At 42.8% G+C, this 20,042-nt stretch overlaps 1 protein-coding gene across 1 annotated transcript in view; it reads right to left on the reverse strand.

Moving 5' to 3' along the window:
- Positions 1–245: 245 nt before the first annotated feature.
- The window catches only part of LOC118771299 (double-stranded RNA-specific editase B2-like), an 83,983-nt gene continuing 64,186 nt past the window's right edge, over positions 246–20,042 (reverse strand). Inside the window, exons 4-10 of the mRNA XM_036519253.1 lie at positions 17,093–17,207; positions 9,266–9,434; positions 7,970–8,124; positions 6,438–6,606; positions 2,814–2,995; positions 1,559–1,746; positions 246–422 (exon numbers count right to left, since the gene is read on the reverse strand). Of these exons, the coding sequence (XP_036375146.1) occupies positions 246–422; positions 1,559–1,746; positions 2,814–2,995; positions 6,438–6,606; positions 7,970–8,124; positions 9,266–9,434; positions 17,093–17,207 (1,155 nt within the window). The remainder of the gene's footprint in view (positions 423–1,558; positions 1,747–2,813; positions 2,996–6,437; positions 6,607–7,969; positions 8,125–9,265; positions 9,435–17,092; positions 17,208–20,042) is intronic.

Consider the following 20,042-nt stretch of genomic DNA (forward strand, 5'->3'; position numbering starts at 1 on the left):
GTGGGGGCGAGTGACGGGGGGGACAGCAACAGGGTGGGCCTGCAGCATGACAGACACCCCTTACATCGTTTTCCCTTTTTTTTGGGTGGAGAAAGAGAGGGAAACCAGTGGTCCTTGGTGAGGAGGAATGGGCCGGCCCTGAAGATGACGGACCAATCAGGGAGAAGCCCTCGTCAGGAGAGTCAGTGGTCCACCGCCCCCCCTCCCCCCTCCCCCCTCCCCCCTCCCAATGCCCCCCCACACCCTCACACACACAGCAGGAACTGCTCCTGCTCGGGCGGCTTCTTCACCCAGGTCCCCAGCCCCGCCTCCTGCAGCGATCTGACCAATTGCTGCTTCACGCTTTGGTAGGTTCCCGCCGCCAGCTTGGCCTCGCAGTACATCGGCGGCATCTCCATGAGGCTTGGCGCTCTCACACCGAGCTGCGGAGGAGATGAAGGGAGGGGGGGGACGGGGGGGTGGGCGGGAGACAGAGCGGGGAAGAAACGAATGAGCCGGCACCAAAACGGGGCAACTTCAGCAGCTGCGTAATCGCCCCCATTCAAATTTCACCAGCAAATGAACACTCTCTCTCTCTGCTTCTGTGCATTTCCTCTGATGCAAAAAAAGAGGAAAAAGACGCAAAATGGGTGAGGGACAGAATGGAGTTTAGAATTACCGTGTTTATTCTTGCATGAGATACCCAGCACAGGGAGAAATGTCTGTGCGAAGCCATTCAGGCATTTTTCAAAATGACTGTGATTTTTGTAATGTCGCTCGGTTTCAACCAGTACCACTCGGAATAGCGATGATACGTTCTCCATACATTCCGAGACGGGAATTAAACCCCTTTATTTTGCTAATAGAATAAACCGTGAAAATAACAGGATTCAAGCTGTACCAGATGGAGACACAACGCTTGATGGTCTTGCATGCATTTGGAGATGGATCAGTCTTGCATTAAACACCGTATAATGTGTAATATTCAGCTTTGAATCTGGACTGGAGTACCTAACTGTCAGCACTGATGAGGTGCTAGGATGGGGTAAACTACAGTTGCGCAAGGATGACGGTAAACTATAATAATTATTAAGACTGAATAAACTACAGTAGTGTAAGGTCGGGGTAGACTATAGTGGTGCTAGGATTGGGGTAAACTATATCAGTACTAATGGGGTGAACTGAAGTTGTGCTAGCATTGGGTTAAGCTACAGCAGTACTAGGATGAAGGTAAACAAGGTAAACAAGTTTGGGCAATGCACAGACACATATGGACTGAATCTTGTACTAAGTTATCAGAGTTGGAAGAGCTACAGACACCACTTCTTTTGGTGATAATGATGCGGCTAAGTATAGAAGTTGAGACACCGTTCCACCTGGTGCCACAGCAGGGCACAGGATTATTATTACTTTAAGTGACAATGACATTCCTTTTAAGAAACACACTCCCGGACGGGATCTCGCCAGCAGCTACGGCGGGCTGGAGAAAAGAGCGTGACACGCAGAGGTCTCCTGCAGGGTCGTGGAGGCTCAGGGGGGCGGGTGGGGGTGACTCGGAGGCAGTGGCGGGGGGCCCCGCGCTCACCTTGTGGTAGATTCTCACCCAGCGGGCGAAGAGGGCGCGCTTGCAGAGCCGTGATGACCCCCCAGAGTCCTTCCTCCGCCCCGTGGCGGCGTTGAGGACCTCCAGCCCGCCGTCGCCCGCGGTCCAGTTGACGCCGAAGCTCGGGGACTTCCCCGCCTGCCGGCTGTCGCTGCCGCTGAGACCTGCGGAACACGGTGCGTCGCGGGGTCACATCCCGGGCCGAGGGAGAGGGCTCCTCTCCATCTAAACCACCATCACGCTGTGTCCAGCACACATCTGCAGTGGCTGCTTACTGCAATAACATCTCCGGACCGACCCCTGACCCCTGACCTTTTTATAACTTGTGCTGTTAATACCATATCAAAGGTATCAGTAACAACCAATAAACGTATTCAGGCAAAGAGACTGTGGGCCAGAATTTCTTCGTCTGTGTTTGTGTGCCAAGTCCACCCACAGACAGCAGTCAGTGCAAAGTCAACACAGACACATCCAATTAAGACTGGCACACATGCATCATACATTAAAGGAAGATGCGCTAGACTAATGTGGGCTTATTCGGGCTCATTATGAACAACAAAGTTATGCTTTTTTTCCAGTGTTTTGCACAGCATATCTTTATTTTTAATGCAATGATTAATTATTCTGGATATGTATGTAGATTACATTACATTACTGCCCCTTACCACTATGCCACGCTGCTGCTGTATATATGTAGACATGACACAGCAGTTGTACATTTACACATGTGAGTCACAGGGACTATTCAATGTGTCTTCAGTGGGGAGCCATTGAGTCAACTCACATCAACATAGCAGTCCCTGCTGTGCTTCCACTGCCTGGGAGATGGCCATACATCCCACCCTCCCTTTTACATTACATTACTACATTATTGGCATTTAGCACACACTCTTATCCAGAGTTACAATGTTATCAATTTATACATCTGGATATTTACTGAGGCAACTGTGGGTCAAGTACTTTGCCCTAGTGTACAGCAGCAGCGCCCCAGCGGGGAATCGAACAAGTCCTGTCCCTTAACCACTATTCCACATTGCCGCCCCCTTTTATAACTGCCTACGCTGGTCTTGTGTGCCGCTGGTATTGTGAAGAGTGTGTGCCAGCCCACTGCATGCAGAAGCCTCACCAGAACCAGCGGATTGACTGGCCCACCTCACACAGAGACAGAGGGACACTGATTAATTGTGACATCACAATGCATTAATTCTTCTATAACGGCTGTTAGCCTTACAGCTGAGGAGGGGTCGGTTCCGCCTGTAGGGCGCCGGCAGGTGGCCGACTCCCTCCAGCCGACGCGTCACCGTCCTGGCCAGGTGACCGGTGTGGCCGAGGCTGCCGATCGTCAGGCTGGACAGGTAAACGGGCTCCAGGAAGTGGGTGAGGAGAGAACCCTGGACACCGAGAACATTCCATCTGCGGGCAGAAGATGCAAGGACAGGTGTGACCCCAGGGAAAACCCGACAGTGCTGATGTTGATGATAATGACAACAGAAACTACATTAACACTGCTGCTACTGCTGCTGCTAATAATGCTTCTACTGTTAGGACATTATTTTCATTTTAGCAGACACTCTTGCCCAGAGTGACTTCCATACGTTATAATTTCATCAATTTATACAGTTGCCAATTGTGGGTTAAGTACCTTGCCCAAGGGTACAACAGCACTACCCTAGTGGGGAATCAAACCAACAACCTTTTCATTACTAACCCTCACCCCCTACCTCTACACCACACTGCTGCCCTTATTATTATTATCATTATGATTTAGTAGTAAGTGTTAATTTATTCAAGGATCCATTCATCATTCATTGTATCATTCAATCACTCATTCACTTATTCGTTGACTAATGGACTTACAAAGTGAAATTGGCAGTGAACGTGTTGCCAGTTGCTGAACCATTGTTATTTTGATGAATCAGTTTGACTATGACTACAGTAATTACTGTAGAATTGTGTCTTTCACACACCTCTCTGTTCACGATTAATTAGACGGCGTGACATCATTTCTCCTTCCCAGAGCAGCAGTCAGTCAGCACAGAACACTACCCCCCAAAGCCCCAAACGGTTCAAATAGAACCCCATCTATCAGGAGGGTGCTGTGCCCAAGGGCTCTGTTACAATTTCAGACGAAAAAAAAAAAGGCCCGGTTTTAATATATTCCCTTTCCTCCTAAAACGGCAACAATTCAGCCTGATGCACTAATTTCTCCGGGAGGCAGCCCCGCGAATGAGAAACATCTTTTAATCTCATGCAAGAGGAGACAGCCATCTGGCTGGTGTGAGAGTCCAAGCAGGGCGGTGGGACTGGGGCCCGCCCATCCCACAGTCAAGCCTGCGCACGCGGGCCAATGAAGTTATGTGTTCGTCTACAGAAGCCTGCAGCTGAACGCAGGGGATACTCCTCACACACAAGCACCCGGTGTAACGGTTTGCCTTTTCTTTGGCCGTGCCTCTTTAAGAGCTTTGACATGTTTGTTAAAAGAGTGATGAGGGAGTGTTCGGTAGCTGTGCTTTGTCCCCTTTTGTGGGGACATTGCTTGTTCATTTATCCCTGCATGGACAGTAATAACCGTGGCAGAACCTAGTGGGCCGTTCTTTTTGTAACTATGCTACTTTCTTTATTAAATCCTGAGGTGGACGGTCACTGCATGGATGTCTCATTGTTTCTTTTATTGTGTTCATGCCCATTTACAAGCTAGTTGAGTCCCACATTCTCTTAAGCCTCCTCACCTTACTGCCATTACCTGGGTGGTAGCGAGGAATCCTCAGCTAACAAGGACTGTCACACTGTGTTCATTAAGCATTTCACACGGTCAGGTGATTAGGTGTGCCCTCCTCCTGCTACTTGTAAAACAAGTTTTATTGTAGTTCATTATCGTAAAAATCTGTATCGAACCAAATGAGCTATCATTTCCTTAACAGATTATGGAGGCTTTCTCAGGTGGTCCAAAATATTAAACAACAGTGACAAATTTGGTGTCTGCCAACGGAACACATGTATGTGGAAACTCTGCCGTACGGATCTCTGGACCTCTGAGAGTGCCTGATTCAGAGACCCCAATTGAACTCGATCCAGGTCTAATTCACTTATTTACTGACTCACTTTGTCTGAATTTGTAATTTGGTCCTGGGCCAGAACCAATAAGGTGAGGTTAAACTAAGTAGGCTTATTTATTATTTGTTGATCCCATCTTTATTTTAGTAACTGTTTATTCAGCCTGGAGAAAACAGGTCACTACTCAACAACAGAATCATAAAATACCTCTGTTTCAGTCAGTAAAATGATTGCATCCCAGAAGTTCAGTGTGACCTATTCATACTTTGTCAGTTTTCAAATTATTTTAAAAATGTCAGTTAATGTCAAACGGTCCAAATGTGTCACAAAAATCTACAACCACATTTGGAAATTGACAATTCTTCAGCGCTGTCAGGGAAAAAAAAAATCCTAAATCAAACGAATGCAAAGCCCCAGGTTATTTGCTTCTCTCTCATCATAACTGATCAACTCCCCTTGAGAAATATTTCATAATCTGCTAATCGTTTTGGTAAGAAAGCAATATTGCTGGTGGCGATAAGGCTGGTTTGCTTTTTGCAGACACTGAAGGGCAGGATGCGTGTTGGAGTGATGGATGGTCGTGACACACTGTACACAGTTTAATCAATCGAGGATTTCTTATCTTCCTCATGCAATGACTCCACGGATGTAATCAATAGATGACTGACAGTCACAATCGCAGTGACCACCCCGTACCAACCAGACCCCCAACCGGTTCTGCACTGGACAGACATTTCTCCCACACAGAGCAAATACCAGACCGGTCCTCTTTGTCTAATCTTGCTTATAGTAGTGCAATATTTAAACGGAGGTCCCCTTTGACCACTCTTTAATAAAAGGTAAATCCTTTAATAAAGTTAAACCCTAAACCAATATATAGTGCTTCGCTCTCATCACCGAAATGCCAGAGTGCAGGGTCTGCTTTCTGACAAAAGTTTTCACAGAGAGTTTATCTAAAATGGGCTTCACCTCTGGATATGAAAGGGCCCCGGATTCCATCAAACTGCAGGGAAGCATGTTTTTGTGAGAAGCAAATTTTGGCACGTAATGTTTTATTTTTTGTTACCTTAAGCTGAGGTAAGAGTCACTGAAATGAATAAAAATGGACCAAAAAAGAAACACTTATAAAATGTTCAAATGTTCAAATCTAGGAATAAACTGACTAAACACTGTGGCCTAGGCGTTCCAGTCCCTTTTCATATATACACCATGGCTAAAATGCTGATTACAGGAAAATATTTTTTTCAAGTGATCTGAATCCTTGTTTTAAATTCATTTTCTCATTATTATGTGACTAATGTAAATCAAATTGGTCACAACAAAAAAATGGATCTATTATTTCCCAGGGTAGGAATGAGATATCTACGCTGTACTGTACCACGTGCTTAACACAACACAAGTAAACATTTCATCTCCTTATTGCAAAAATGCATTTTTCAAAAAAAAAAAAAAAAAAAACAGTAACTAAAATGTAGAAACATATAATCAAACCGAAGCAATGCAGAAAACATTGAAGAATGCCAGCTAGAAATATGGGCAGTAGTTTTTTTTTTTGCTGGAAATATCATGGAGGGCACAATTCAAAGCATGATGCTGCTCTGGTCACTATTATTAACAAATTCAGATCATGATCTCAGCACTCATTCACACTCCTGACTGGAGGAAGGCCTCTAATGATCTGGCTAAAAAAAAAAAAAAAAAAAAAAAAAAAACAAAAAACCACAGACAGACGGTCCTGAGGCTTCTCTCTCTGGCCAACGCTCAACCCCCACCCCCCCACCCCCCGAGCAGCTGAGCTCACCTGGCGATTTTGTCCGTGCAGGACATGGTGACGAGCTGCTCCCCCTGCAGCACCGCGTCCCACATTTGGGCGGTCCCGCGGGCGCGCACCCGCAGGGTGCCCTCCCCGGACTCGATCTTCGCCCGCAGGTGGCCGTGGAACCTCTTGGCGAGGCGCTGGTTCGGGCGCACTGAGAAGGGAACAAGGCCAGCGTGAGACCAGCCGAAACTCAGCGCTGCCCTTTAGCCATTATGAGATGTTATGTTATAATGAAGTTGGCTTGAAAAAGTTCTTAATATTTATTTTTCTTTTTATTCCATCCAATTTTCTGTTCACAACTCCTCCTACACCTGTTCAGCTACACTAACCAGACTAGCTAGCATGGAATGGCTTCTCTTGTGCTTTTGGTGTCAGCACCTCAAATTTTCAGGTATTCACAACTTTACTTTCCCCCTTCACTAACATGGATAGAATGTTGCAACACATGCGGACATCACAATGGGCCTGCTACAGCTGCCATAGATACAGACCATCAGTCAAACAAAAGTTAAGTAACTACTAGCTACTACCATAGTAGGGTTTTTTCGAGCCAACTTAAAGTTTGTCCTCAAACCTTCCTTTCTAGTTATCATTACAGTCAAGGCAGAGAGAGAGACAGAGAGAAAGACCTGTACAGAAGAGTGCAGCTTGCACCATCCCAATTGGATATATTCTAAAGTAGAAAAATTAGCTATACGGGGAGGGGAAGGAAAGCTAAGCTTGATGAGATAAATGAAAACAAAAGAAGACTCGTTTGAAACTACAACAGATAGATTTTGTAAACCGTTCACAGAGCTCCAAATTATTTGTATTCTGTTCTGTCTTCCCATGCTGTAACTACAAACCCAAGGAAAGTCAGTAATTGAAAGTCAGCAGGCAGGATTTCTGACCATTTCTTCTGTTGCTGTGGTCCTTCCTGATTCAATGAGGTCAAAATTAAGCCCTACGTTCTCCTCTAAAGTCTTACAGAAAAGGAAGGAAGGAAGGTATTATGGAACCATAATGCATAAGCAATTTTCTTATCTATGAAAGCTGAATGTCGAAAATTTGAAAGGTTTTACGAACCAACCCAAATGAAGTTCAAAGCTTTCCTGGGCAAAAGCCTTTTCTTTTATTCTACCAGGAAAAACTTAGCCATCAGCATAATGATACAGCACTGACATTAACAGAACAGAATTATCTGCCCCTACAAATATTTTGACAGGTGCCGAGAGAGAAAATTACTGCAATTCTAACTGAGAAAATCATACATTAAAAACACCACTAAAAAGCAGAGAGTGTTTTTCTTATCAACAAAGAATGAAAATACCATCTGTGTGGCGCACTTGCTCACAAGATTGAAAGGTTATTTTAAAATACTGTGTGAAAAGTGCTGATGTTGGACAGCCCTCAGCAACTATTACTGCTTAAAAGTCATAACGAGCGATCACGACAGGGACAGTAAATGTGTGTGTGTGTGTGTGTGTGTGTGTGCGTGTGGGGGGGGGGGCACCCAGGGGCAGGAGGTGTCTTACAGTCAGACGGGTGTTCGTAGGGGCAGTTGAGGCGGGCGTCTCCACAGGGCGATGTGCTGATGTACATATGGAACAGGACGTTGTCCCTTAGCCTGTACCCTGCCCCTTCCTTGCGCCGGACAAAGATGGATCTCTCCCAGTCCTCTGGTCGCTTGCTGCAGGCAAAGCATTTAATTAAAAAACGGGATAAAATAAAACAAATGAATATAACAAAAAGAATCAGAACAGTCCCAGAAGCCAGTAACAAAAGACTCCGCCCATATAGCCCTGTAATCCCAGTAGAATTCATTAACCCAGAGTTATATCAGAAAACATGGCGATCAACCATCGTGATGACATCACAAAGGCCACGTTGTTTGAAACATTACTGATGCCACTTTAAATAATGCACCGCTGCAGTGACTGTAATGTTGCGTGCGAATATGCAATTTCTTCAACATAAAATGGATGCACACTTCTGAAAATGGAATATTTGCTGAAATTAGTTAATTAAATTGAGTAGAAAGAGCGTTGTAGTCGAATCAAATGTGTTCTGTAACTCCTGCACTAATTAAATTCATGGTTATATTAGTGTTAATGGCTAAAAAAGCTTTTTGAAAAGCAATCTTCCATAAAAATGCATATACATACAGCCATTATAATAATGCAATACTCATGCAATTTGACACACACAGTGTTACTGAGTGCCAGCAGAGAGTAGACTTCAGAGGGTACAGAGAGTGATTTCTCAACACGTTCATGGCTCAGTCCATCAAATAATAAGTGCGAAACCATGCAAAAAAAACCCACGTTGAAACAGCCTGCAAAGATATCATATTACTCTCAAAAACATTATCCACAGAGCTATACACTTTACTCACACGTCGTGTACAAAACTGTAAGGACTAACACCGGTAGTTGTTTGCTGATATAAAATATGGCATACTGTGGTGTTATTCACAGTGAGTTATCTGCTCATTAACAGCAGATCTTTGGCATAAAGACTGATTTCAAACATGAGTTAGCACTGTGGGAAAGCAGGCGTGTCTTAAATATGCACAGACATGACATTAAAGGCAGTGGCTTGTATTGGTATTAAACTGCCATGTAAGATGCTCTGCTTACACCTAACAGACTACAGAAAATGAACAGTTTGTGAAGGCATTTAACATCACATTTGGTGGTCAGATGCATTGTTGCAAGGCATACTGGGAAAAAGAGCTTTTTTTCAGTTTTCAATTTCTCCTTTGTTCCGTAAATTTTGAGTGCCAACAAACCCAAGCATTTGTTTTCCATTATGAAATGTGCATGTATTACCTCAGAAACAGCTCCAGTTGAGAGTACAGGTAACGCACTAACGCCCTCCGAGCGATTATTTCTGCATGACTGTCATTGACAACGAGTCCCTGGTCACTGATGTATTCACCGTTGATGCATTTTGTACCAGTCGATAGTGCCACCACCTGAGCTTGTCTGATGTCCAAACCTGAAAAAAACACAAATGAAAACAAACACTGAAACAAGCACTGACAATTGCAGTGTGACATCATCATGACATCACTGCTCAACAGGTCAGTACCAACAGATGACTACACAGTCAGCTAGTTGCCAGATAAAGTAAATAGTTTAGAATACAGCTGAATAAATTTTAAATAAATTAAATAAAATTTAAAAAATTTTCAGTGTACAATTATTTCATAAATTAGCTTACAACAAATTACATTATGGTCATTTAACAGATGCTCTTATCCAGAGCAACTTACACGGGTTACAGTTTTTAATGTTATCCATTTACATAGCTGGATATTTGCTGAGACAATTCTGGGTTAAGCACCTTGCCCAAGAGTACAGCATCAGTGCTCCTGCGTGGAACCAAACCAGGAACCTTCCGGTTACAAGTCCTGATCTTTAACACTATGCTACACCGCTGTCCCAGTTGAAGAGATATGCATTTTATTTATTGTATATGGGCAGTGGATTAAAAAACAGAGCATGCCAGCGTGATCTGCATGATGCTCCGACAAGGCCTCCCGATTCACACGCTGCATTGGCAAATGTTACAGCGTGTGACATGGGCTCGCCTCTGACGTGTATTCCATCACCAGGCAACTTTAAGCTGAATGCAAAGCAGGCTGTGCCGCCAAATCTTTCAGAGCAAAGGTCAGGCAAACCCCTGGTGTGCTGCTGTTTGAATTTCCCACCATTTTGTTGGCATTCATTTGCCCCAAACAACCACTTACAAAGGATATTACTGTATAACTGGCCTACTAATTAAAAATGAGTGTAATTACTTTAAGTGAACATGACTAAAGCCCTCTCTGCCCCTTTACATGACTGCAGCTGCTAATTCACAGATATAACCACGCAAATGACAGCTACTCCTAAAACGAGCACCGTGCGTCATCTGAAGCATTATTTATGAAAATAAGCAGACATACAGAAGATTTATATTATCAAAACTGCCCCGTAGCTCATCCATGCTGTACTGATCGCTTATGCTCTGCACACCCTCATGGGTAAAGAGATTCTGAGATAGTGCTTCATGGAGTGCACTGTAAAGAAACAATAAAAAACTTGCAGCCATAACAGCTGGTGGAAAGGAATGAGAAATTGTGCTTTGCCAACAGAGACTGAACAATCTAGAGTTCTTGGATTAGAAGCAAAGAGATGTGCTCTCACTTTGCAGGTTTGTAGACGTCCTTACGAGACCTGATGCTTATGTAAGATATCATACATCCTGGATTTGCTCTTGCGAGGATGAGAAACCACAAAAACCCCCTGCTTACATTAGAAATTTCTCTTTCAAAACCATAACGGCAACAAAAGATGTTAAATAAAAAACAACTTGCTGTGTGGTAGATTTGTTGAAGAATTTAGGAGAACTTGGGAAGAAACTAAGTAGCAGATGCCCACAAATTGCAGTATAATCAGTAAAATATAAATACATGAAAATAAATAAATTAATAAATTGACATTTGAGGCTTCATATGATTCACCTTCACAGCAGTACCTCACTTGACAGAAAACAATGTAATGTAATCATATCCCTCCTCAGACATAATCCAGTACAGTACTGTGGATATCATTTTGAATTTTACAGCTGAGTGAAAACCATTGGTAGTATTTTCCATCGCCATGCACACAATGACACAGTATTGTTACCGTTTTGTCAGCTCTAATGGTATGTCTTCATTACATGTTTGTGAGGTGAGTGCTACTGGGAAACCTCAAGCAAACATGAAAATGTCATGTCTGCCACATGCTATGTTTTTAGAATGAATCAAAAACTTGACATTATATACTGATTCAGTAACATTCTGACAGAGAATAGCACGATTGTGTGAGTCTTCCTCAGCATGTTTAGCTGAGCTTTCTGTTCAAATTTGGAAAAAAAAATTGGATATATACAAGAGACAGAGTTCGGCATTTTGCTTGAGCCGGATGCACTGTGTAAGATATAAACTAGATGGTATCGAACGCAAGGCTGTGTCATCACTCTCCCCAAGCAAACCTAATAATGATGGTAGTATTGAGGTGGGGTCAAAGGCTAGCCCCTTAAAATCCTTCCTGGTTCCTTTCTCACACACTCTCAAGAAATCTGTCTGGAAAAATGGAAAAAAACCACAACAAAAACCTTGAGAAACCAGAATTTTCTAAAACATATTTGAGATGACTCACTGAGCATTGCACAGTGCTGTGTGTATGACACGATCTCCGAGAACAGTTATGAGTTTATAACATTTCTTGGCTCTCATTATCATCCCACACTTTGACTTAGGCTTTTCCTCTTTCTAAAGCCAAATCAGTTCTCTCCAGGTCTCCTAATCAAATGCTGAACATAATCAGTGCCTTGCTGATGAGTGGTTTACATTTACATTTAGTTGCTCAGCAGACACTCTTATCCAGAGTGATTAACATAAGTTAGACTTCTTCAATGTAACTCATAATGGTACAAAAGCAGTACCCATTCATGGAATCAAGCTGGCAACCTCTGGGTTATGAGCTCTGCTTAACACTGCACCACATCACTGCCCCGTTGCTGTGTAAACATACAATTAGAGCAGTATTAGACTAAACTGCCAATGTTATCCTAAAAAAAATACAATTACTATAGAAATGCAAAATTCCACTAAACACCTCCTCTCACACTCCAGAACATTGCAAATGATGTAAAATGGTCTGTAATGCTTCAGTCATACAGACCCACCATGTTCTTTGAGAGGAAATAACTACAACTAGAATAAATGCATCAAGCATTTGTTTGCACTTAGAGCTGGATAAAAGAAAGTGAACAGACACCCGTGATAGTATGGCAGGCCACCACAGCAGGTGATAATTGGACAAGAAGACACCAGAGTGACAGCTTGGCTGGTAGCATTTTGTGTTCCTTGCTGCCCCATGTATTCATCACCAGGCAACTTAACGCCCCCCCCCCGACATCACGTAAAATACCCAAAAACAACAAATACTTTTTCCTCTCAGCTACATAACCCCCCCCATACAGCTCAGGGGTTCTTTCTCAATAAATACATATGGAGCTCTGTACTTTTACACCACAAGGCAACAACACCCAGCTACCAGCCCCTACAGGCTCTACCCAGGCATCCTTTATACCTGGCCTTAACGAAGCCAGCAAGCCACACCTGGGCAGGTTGGCAATTAGCCTCAGCTGGGCAGGTGCCTGTTAGTGAGGCCACCACTGCCCCAGGTCCTAAAGCCTCCCAGGTTGGGGGAGACAGCCAGAAAAGCCAACAACAGCACAGAAAGAAATGATCCTGCCATATCCATTCCAGCATCACAACACCTTTAAGAGCACAACTGAAAATTTGCCTTTAAAGTTTAAATGCCATCTTCTACTCTAAATTATTATTTGAAATTATTATTTGAAATTATTTTTGAAAAGATCTAGCTAGAAACAGGTCAGAAAACACCCCGGCTTCAGAAAGTAAAAGTCCTGCCACGTATTTGTTCCACCCAAGCACTACACCAGCTGAATTTAATCAGCACAACTCTTCAGCCAGGTAGAGGAGCTAATCAGTGAAATCACCTTGTTTAGTGAATGGCTAGAACAAATACATGGTAGGACGTTTACTTTCCGAAGCTGGGGGTTTCCACCTCTGGTTTTTAGAAAACCTTGTACCAAACAAGGCAGAAAGAGGCCGGGCGAATTGGGAAACAGCAGCGTAAGCAGATAAGCCACATTAATACATATTAATATATATATAATACATTAATATGTGCACTTGCTGCTGATTTTATCTGAATAGGGACGGCCGAGACAAACACAACGAAAGTCACTTAGCCACGAGAAGTTATTCAAAATTTGCTTTAGAGAGCATTTGCAGCTAGTTCCCCCAGTCCAGTTGGGGACTGCGCACCAGAACGGATGAATTATTGAAAAGTTTGTTACAGTATACTGCACAGTGGCGCAGTGTACAAGCTAAATGAAATACGCCCGTGGAATTGATCCCATTGGTTTTCTGTCCTGCCAAGAATCAATGCCACCGTGCATTATTTTTTGTCAAACACTGATTACTTTAAAATGATTTCTGCGAAATAAACTCTTTGTCCTCTTTGTCCTTTTATGAAAATATTATTTATGATACGTGGACAATGCCAGTGTTTTACTTCAGGTTTAATTGTTTTTAACTATTCGGACACTGTTCTGTTTTCTTTCATTTCAGTCAGAGCAGATGTGCCATGGCTTATACTTGGAATAGATAAAAAGACACTGAAATTTACAGATTATGCGAACAAATGAACCCTGTTATATTTGCCTTACCCTTGCCATCCTACAGAATCAAAGATATACATCATAAAGATTAAGGGGAGTGCCAGCTTGTGATTTGAATTTATGAATCTGAGTGATAGTTACTGTACACAGTCAACAGAAACACAAATCACCCTGAGTTATACTCTTACCCTCAGTGCCACCGGAACTCTACCAACACAATCAATCAAAGGTGTGCCGCAGCTGTAATGCCTCAAAATGATTCCCAGAATTAATGAGACTGCCTTGCAACATGCATTCAAAATCATGCCCGCATCTAGAGTTATTTAGGCAGTATCCCATCAGGCTTTCGCACAGTGCGGCTGCAATCAGTGGAGAATTCTGTGATGATCAAAACGACTTCACAGCCTCGGTTTTTTTCTGTGATGATAAAAGTTACGACCACTTTAACACATATTCCACTTTGCTTCTTTTTTTCTCCGCAGTTCCACGAGCAAATTTAGACACATCTTGCGGTAGGAAGAGCGCGCAATCATTTCCCCGTGCTATCTTTCGCGAAACTGCCGTGGAAATCCCCTTTGTCCAGCATACATCAAAGGCGAGGTGTCTTCCTTGGGCTTTTAGAAGAAGAGTTACGGGAGGAAGAATATCCCACACACTGTGTTGACAGCCGAACTTCAACCAATTTAATGCATCACATTTGCCAAGGTTCGGGTCTAAAGGAGCTTCATCGGGGCCTGATTAGAGTGATATTTTACATCTGAAGCCATGGTTATAGAGAGGAGAAGAATGGTGCTCTGATACTGTTTCATGTGACAAATTCTTACATATCATTTACTGACTTTTTATGTAGTTCTCTAAACGCTGTTATACCATTAGAGTATTCACCTGTCTTAGACTGTACCCCATTTCTTGTGAGCTAGCAGAGTCCTGAAGCACTTTCAGCTACTAAAAGATTAATGCCACAATCATATTAATCATACATATGCTTAATTATCCAAATCACACAATCATCAACTACTGTTGCTCTAAAAAAAGTTTAAACACTGTAAGATTTTCTTGCCTGAGTCAGTTGTTGCAGACGCTAATGTCTTTTCACTAATGGTTGTTACCTTAAATGACCTCTATTAACACAATATATATTGAGGCTAGTAATTTCTGTAAATCACAAAGCTCTTTAAGTATTCTTAGGAAAATTGACTATTATCTCTCTCTACTGAGCACGAGAGTACAGTACATAGCTTGAGACATGGACCTCTTTCAGTGGAATCTCCCTACGACACAATGGCACCAGAAAATATACTGCCTCCTTTTTCGTTTGTGTTGTCCCTCCTGGACACGGCTCAATTTCCCTGTAGACTCTGATGCTCATTTTTGAATTCGTTTCAGTTGCAGGACGTGTCTAGCAGCTCAAATGTTCAGAAATACAATATGACACAGATGTTTTTATTGCATGTCTTGATGCACAAAATGCCGATATTCCTCTGATTAGACTATTACAAGATGAGGTTGTTCACTGTAATATGACTGTATAGACCACCCTTTTTCTCAATTATAGTAATGGAAATTTTCATTCTTCCATTTTATTTTTCTTTAGGCTTCAAAATACCTTGCTTGCTATAACAGAAATCATATTTCTTTGATACATGCATGCTGTCTATCCATGCATTTGCATATCAAAAAATGCAGAGCAGTAACACTTATGGATACAGCGAGGACAATGGACTCCTCTAAGGCATCACCAGTCACCACGGACCTCTAGTTAACAAGCTATCAATTGTGTACAATTACCAAATTCTTCTTCTACAGTTTTCTAATCACCCCAAAAAGATGAGCTTTGCCTTTGCCAGAGCTGGTCAAAAACAAATCAGGGAGTAACTGGCTATGAGGTGGAGAGATCAATCATGTACAGTGATCCAGTCCATTTCCACATATGATCATTACATTTCATGAACAACACCCCTGAACAGTTCTGATGAACACACAGGAGATCAGGGCCACGGAAAACACAACTAAGTCATCATCATTTTTAGAGTCATTCTTCTCTCTGTCTCTCTCTCTCTCTCTCTCCCCCTCTCTCTGCCTTTCTCTCTCTCCCTCTCTGTCTCTCTCTCTGTGTCTCTCCCCCTCTCTCTGCCTTTCTCTCTCCCTCTCTCTCTCTGTCTCTCTCTCTCTCTCCCCCTCTCTCTGCCTTTCTCTCTCTCCCCCTCTCTCTGCCTTTCTCTCTCTCTCTCTCTCTCTCTCTCCCCCTCTCTCTGTCTCTCTCTCTGAACTCACCTTCAATCCCACGCCTGTTTTACTCTTGCCATAACAAACTCACTCTGGGGATGAAAGTGTACCGTAACATATTTTTATTTTATTCAATTTCATCTGCTATGCTGTGTTTCACATTTGCTTTATAGATCTGCTATGTTGGGTGATTTTTTTCCCCCCCCCATGCACCGGTGCCTCACTCTGGTTAAATTGGATTATTTATGCCTCTTGGTTTCAGTCTGTTTTTGTTTCATGAAGAAAGCAAACTTCATCTAGCACCTAGCATTCAGCAACTTCGTCCAGGTCGAAACTGCTCTGCGCTCTACGATTGAGGGCGAATCGTACGGCTCGTATTTGTATTCTGACGGTGCACACAGAGGCTAGTAACGGGAACAAGGCCTCCTCTGTCTGCTGGCGAATTTCTGCGCCTGCTTGCTCGCCACAAATACTTGGGCAGACCGTGTCTGTGCATCCGCAGATAAGACACTTATTAATAAACAAACAAGCCAATCATAGGAGGCAGGCCAGAAAAAATGGATGAGATTAAGGCAGGCAGGATTTTATTGAAGGCAGAGTAGACGAACGAAGGCTCTCAGCCAATCCAAGTCAGACCTCCAAACTCCCTCCGGACACAGTGTATTCACAAGGCTATTGAGAAGAATCAAAAGGCGTCTAACTCCAAAGGGGCCGATTCTGAGCTACACTGCTGGGACAGTTTGTCCATAAAGCCTTACACTGATGGGCTGGATAAAAGGTACAAGTCATACACTTTGCTGCAGCCCCTTTACTTTTTGTAGCAAACAATATAAAGCCATGTCTCACTCTATTTTGACACTATGGTGTATGAAGGTGTACATTATATTGCATTACTGGCACTTAGCAGACACTTATCCAGAGCGAATCACATAGGTTACAATTTTTACATGTTATCCAGTTATACAGCTTGATATTTACTGAGGCAATTCTGGAGTAAGTACCTTGCCCAAGGGTACAGCGGCAGTCTCTCAGCCGGGAATCAAATCAGCAACCTTTCAGTTACGAGCCCTGCCCCTTACCACTATCCTACACCGTCACTCCTGTACAGAAATGCACTAGTCCTCTCTGTGCTACACTTGCTAAATAATTCGCTTTGGTGTAAAAGTCAATAAAATTTGCCGTACCTCTGGTCATTACGATTCCTGCCAAGACTTTGTGACGCGCATGCAAGGGAGAGCAGCTGTCTGCCAGCTCCTGGTATTTCTCTGTCACCAAGCGGAATACTGAACCTGCAAAGTCCTGCAAGACACAATCAGTTCTTTATTTCCTTTATTGAACATGGATGCGCAGAGTATTAATAAAAATACAATTTTTCAGTCTAGTCATAATTCATATATAGATCGCTAACCACCAAAATATTGTATTTCACACATATGAATATCAGTGCCGTGATGCAATGGTTGCGAGCTGTTGTTCAGCGTTCTACATAGGATAACTTGGTACTAGGAAGTATTCAGCATTAACATTTACACTTGGATGCCATTTCACAAACCCTTATTCGTTTATTTAGGCTCATGATGGAGTCACCTACTAATTTTTGCATGCTTAGATGGCAGTGTTTTCCACACCCACCTGAGAAACACATTAAGGGCAAAGCAGTTTATTTTTAAGTTTTTACTAAATATAAAGCAAAATATTGTTTCAGGTATGGTAAAAAGGAATAATTACATAGATTATCTAGTGTAAGTATAAACCCTCTTGGGGTAAAATTGCATCAGGACTGTCTCTTCAGTAGATATTTACTCATAATTCATTAACGTAATGCTGGGAATTCATGTCAAATGCCAATGTGCCTCTAAATAAAGTGAAGTAAGCATAATTCATTTAGATACATTATCCATTTGATGCAGGGTATTTATCTGTCAGAACTCACAGTAATGAAGACAAGATTTCTCAAGTGAGAACAAAGTCACCGGTGAGAATGGATTAGTGACATCCTTAAAACAATGGCCAAGCCTAGGTTTCACATGTGTAACATAATTCAAGTCAAAGTGATGTTCCTATAGCTACATGCTGACTCCATAACATATTTCACACACATGCGCGTGCACACACACGCACGCATACACATACACGTACATATACACACACACACACACACACACACACACACACACACACACACACACACTTCTATGCGTTGTAATAACCAGTGTAATAACCAATTTGTCCTTGGGTAGCCTTATGCAATCACAGACCATTCAACACTGCAATGACGGGCTGCTACTACATAGCCTGGGGGTCCCTTTCTATAGATTGAACAGCACACAACTTCAAGGACGCACCACACAGCAGGCAGTTTAAAAAACAATTACACTGCATACTGCCCCTGTGTAAGTCTCAGTAGAGCTGTGATTTATTTTCGCGGGGTTGCGATGGTGAGGACGTCCATAGCTCACGGCATGGTTAGAAATGTGGGGCCGAGGGGATGGGTTCACACCCATGGGTTTCTGTACCCAGAACAAGTTGGGGTCACATCTCATAATTCTGTGCAAACGATAATCAGTTATTAAGACAAAAAAATCATCAAAAATATTCATAACTTCAAAACTTCATAAACTATATCGAGCTTAAAAGCAAGTCCATCACATTTTGTATAAACACAAGCTTTGTTAAATGAAAATATACTCATTTTATAGACCTACCATACCATTTTATAGAGCACGTTGGATAATACTTTTTCTGTCGATATGATTAATTTATTACACATGACCGGCTGTGATATGCTTGGGTGACAAATTGGTAGCACTCAGAATATACTATTTATATGTTAAGATGCTATTTGTTACATCCTAATGTTATTTTTATAAAAATCTGTTGCTATTTTGATTCTATCATTTCAATCTAGATGACACAGATGTAAAAAATAGCATCTCAGGACACATGGCTGGTACCGCACAGCCTGAGCACTGCTGGTGTACCAGATGGTTTCTACCTTTTTTTGGGTTGTTATTCTCTGTTATGGTTAAGTGTCAGTCCAGAGTCACTGTTTTATTTGGTAGTTCTTACGGTTGGAGTTTAAATAGACAGGGTGAGCCACAGTGATCGCTGAGGTGTTACCCCGTCTGGGACAAGGCCCCCCTGATCAGCTTACACCAGCATTTTACATTTATTCATTTGGCAGAAGCTTTGATCAAAAAGCCACATAAGGAGTCAACAATATTAGAAACGCTGTTGTGTTATTGGCATTTAACAGACGCTCTTATCCAGAGTGATAAGTCAATTACAGTTTTTTACAATTTTATCCGTTTATACAGGCGGATATTTACTGGGGCAATTGTGGGTTAGTACCTTGCTGAAGGGTACAGAAGCAGTGCCCCCATGGGGAATCGAACCAGCAACCTTTCGGTTACAAATTTCCATAGTTGGCCAGCTGCACTCCTTTCCTCACCCACGTGAGCCTGTCAGGTGAAAGCCCCACTCCAGCCTGACGGAGTCCTGAGAGAAACCTCCACCTCTCGCTTAATCACCTCGGCGATGCTGGCTCTGCCCGTGTCTCGCCAGAGCCGTTCCGGCCCGGCATCCATCAAAGGCCGTAACGGCAGTGCCAAAAATGAGGCTGCTCTTCCTCTGGGGTGCCGAGCAGACAGGGCAGCTACCCGGTGGATGGGCAGAGAGAGGCCTGACACGCGTTTGACACCTCTACCCTACCGTCCTTCTCATTAGTGCATTTCTACATCATACCACAGTCACCCAGACAGAAACGCACTGCACTGACAAAAAAAAAATCCACAGGAAAATGATGAAATTGGCTTCCAAAGGGGCAGAAAATTAAAGAGAATTTCGGAAACGTTCAGAGGAGAGTTTCAAGAATTTGTAATGGTTAATAATTTAATTAATGTCTTTTTAAAAGGATGAAACAAGCTGTTGTTTTTGTACCTTAATAAGGCTGGGAGCACAGCCATTTGGGTGTTTTCCCTTTGGTTTTCTCTGTCTTTGCAGTATACTAAAATCAGGAAAGCATTTGGATATCTCTATGTGTGTGCATGTTATGATGAACATCTGATGTAAATATGATGAGTATAAGACTGCATGTAGCCTTACTGCAACAAAATGGTCTAATTAAGCTATGCG

The sequence above is a fragment of the Megalops cyprinoides genome, chromosome 24, assembly GCF_013368585.1.
Source record: "Megalops cyprinoides isolate fMegCyp1 chromosome 24, fMegCyp1.pri, whole genome shotgun sequence".
NCBI classification, from domain to species: domain Eukaryota; kingdom Metazoa; phylum Chordata; class Actinopteri; order Elopiformes; family Megalopidae; genus Megalops; species Megalops cyprinoides.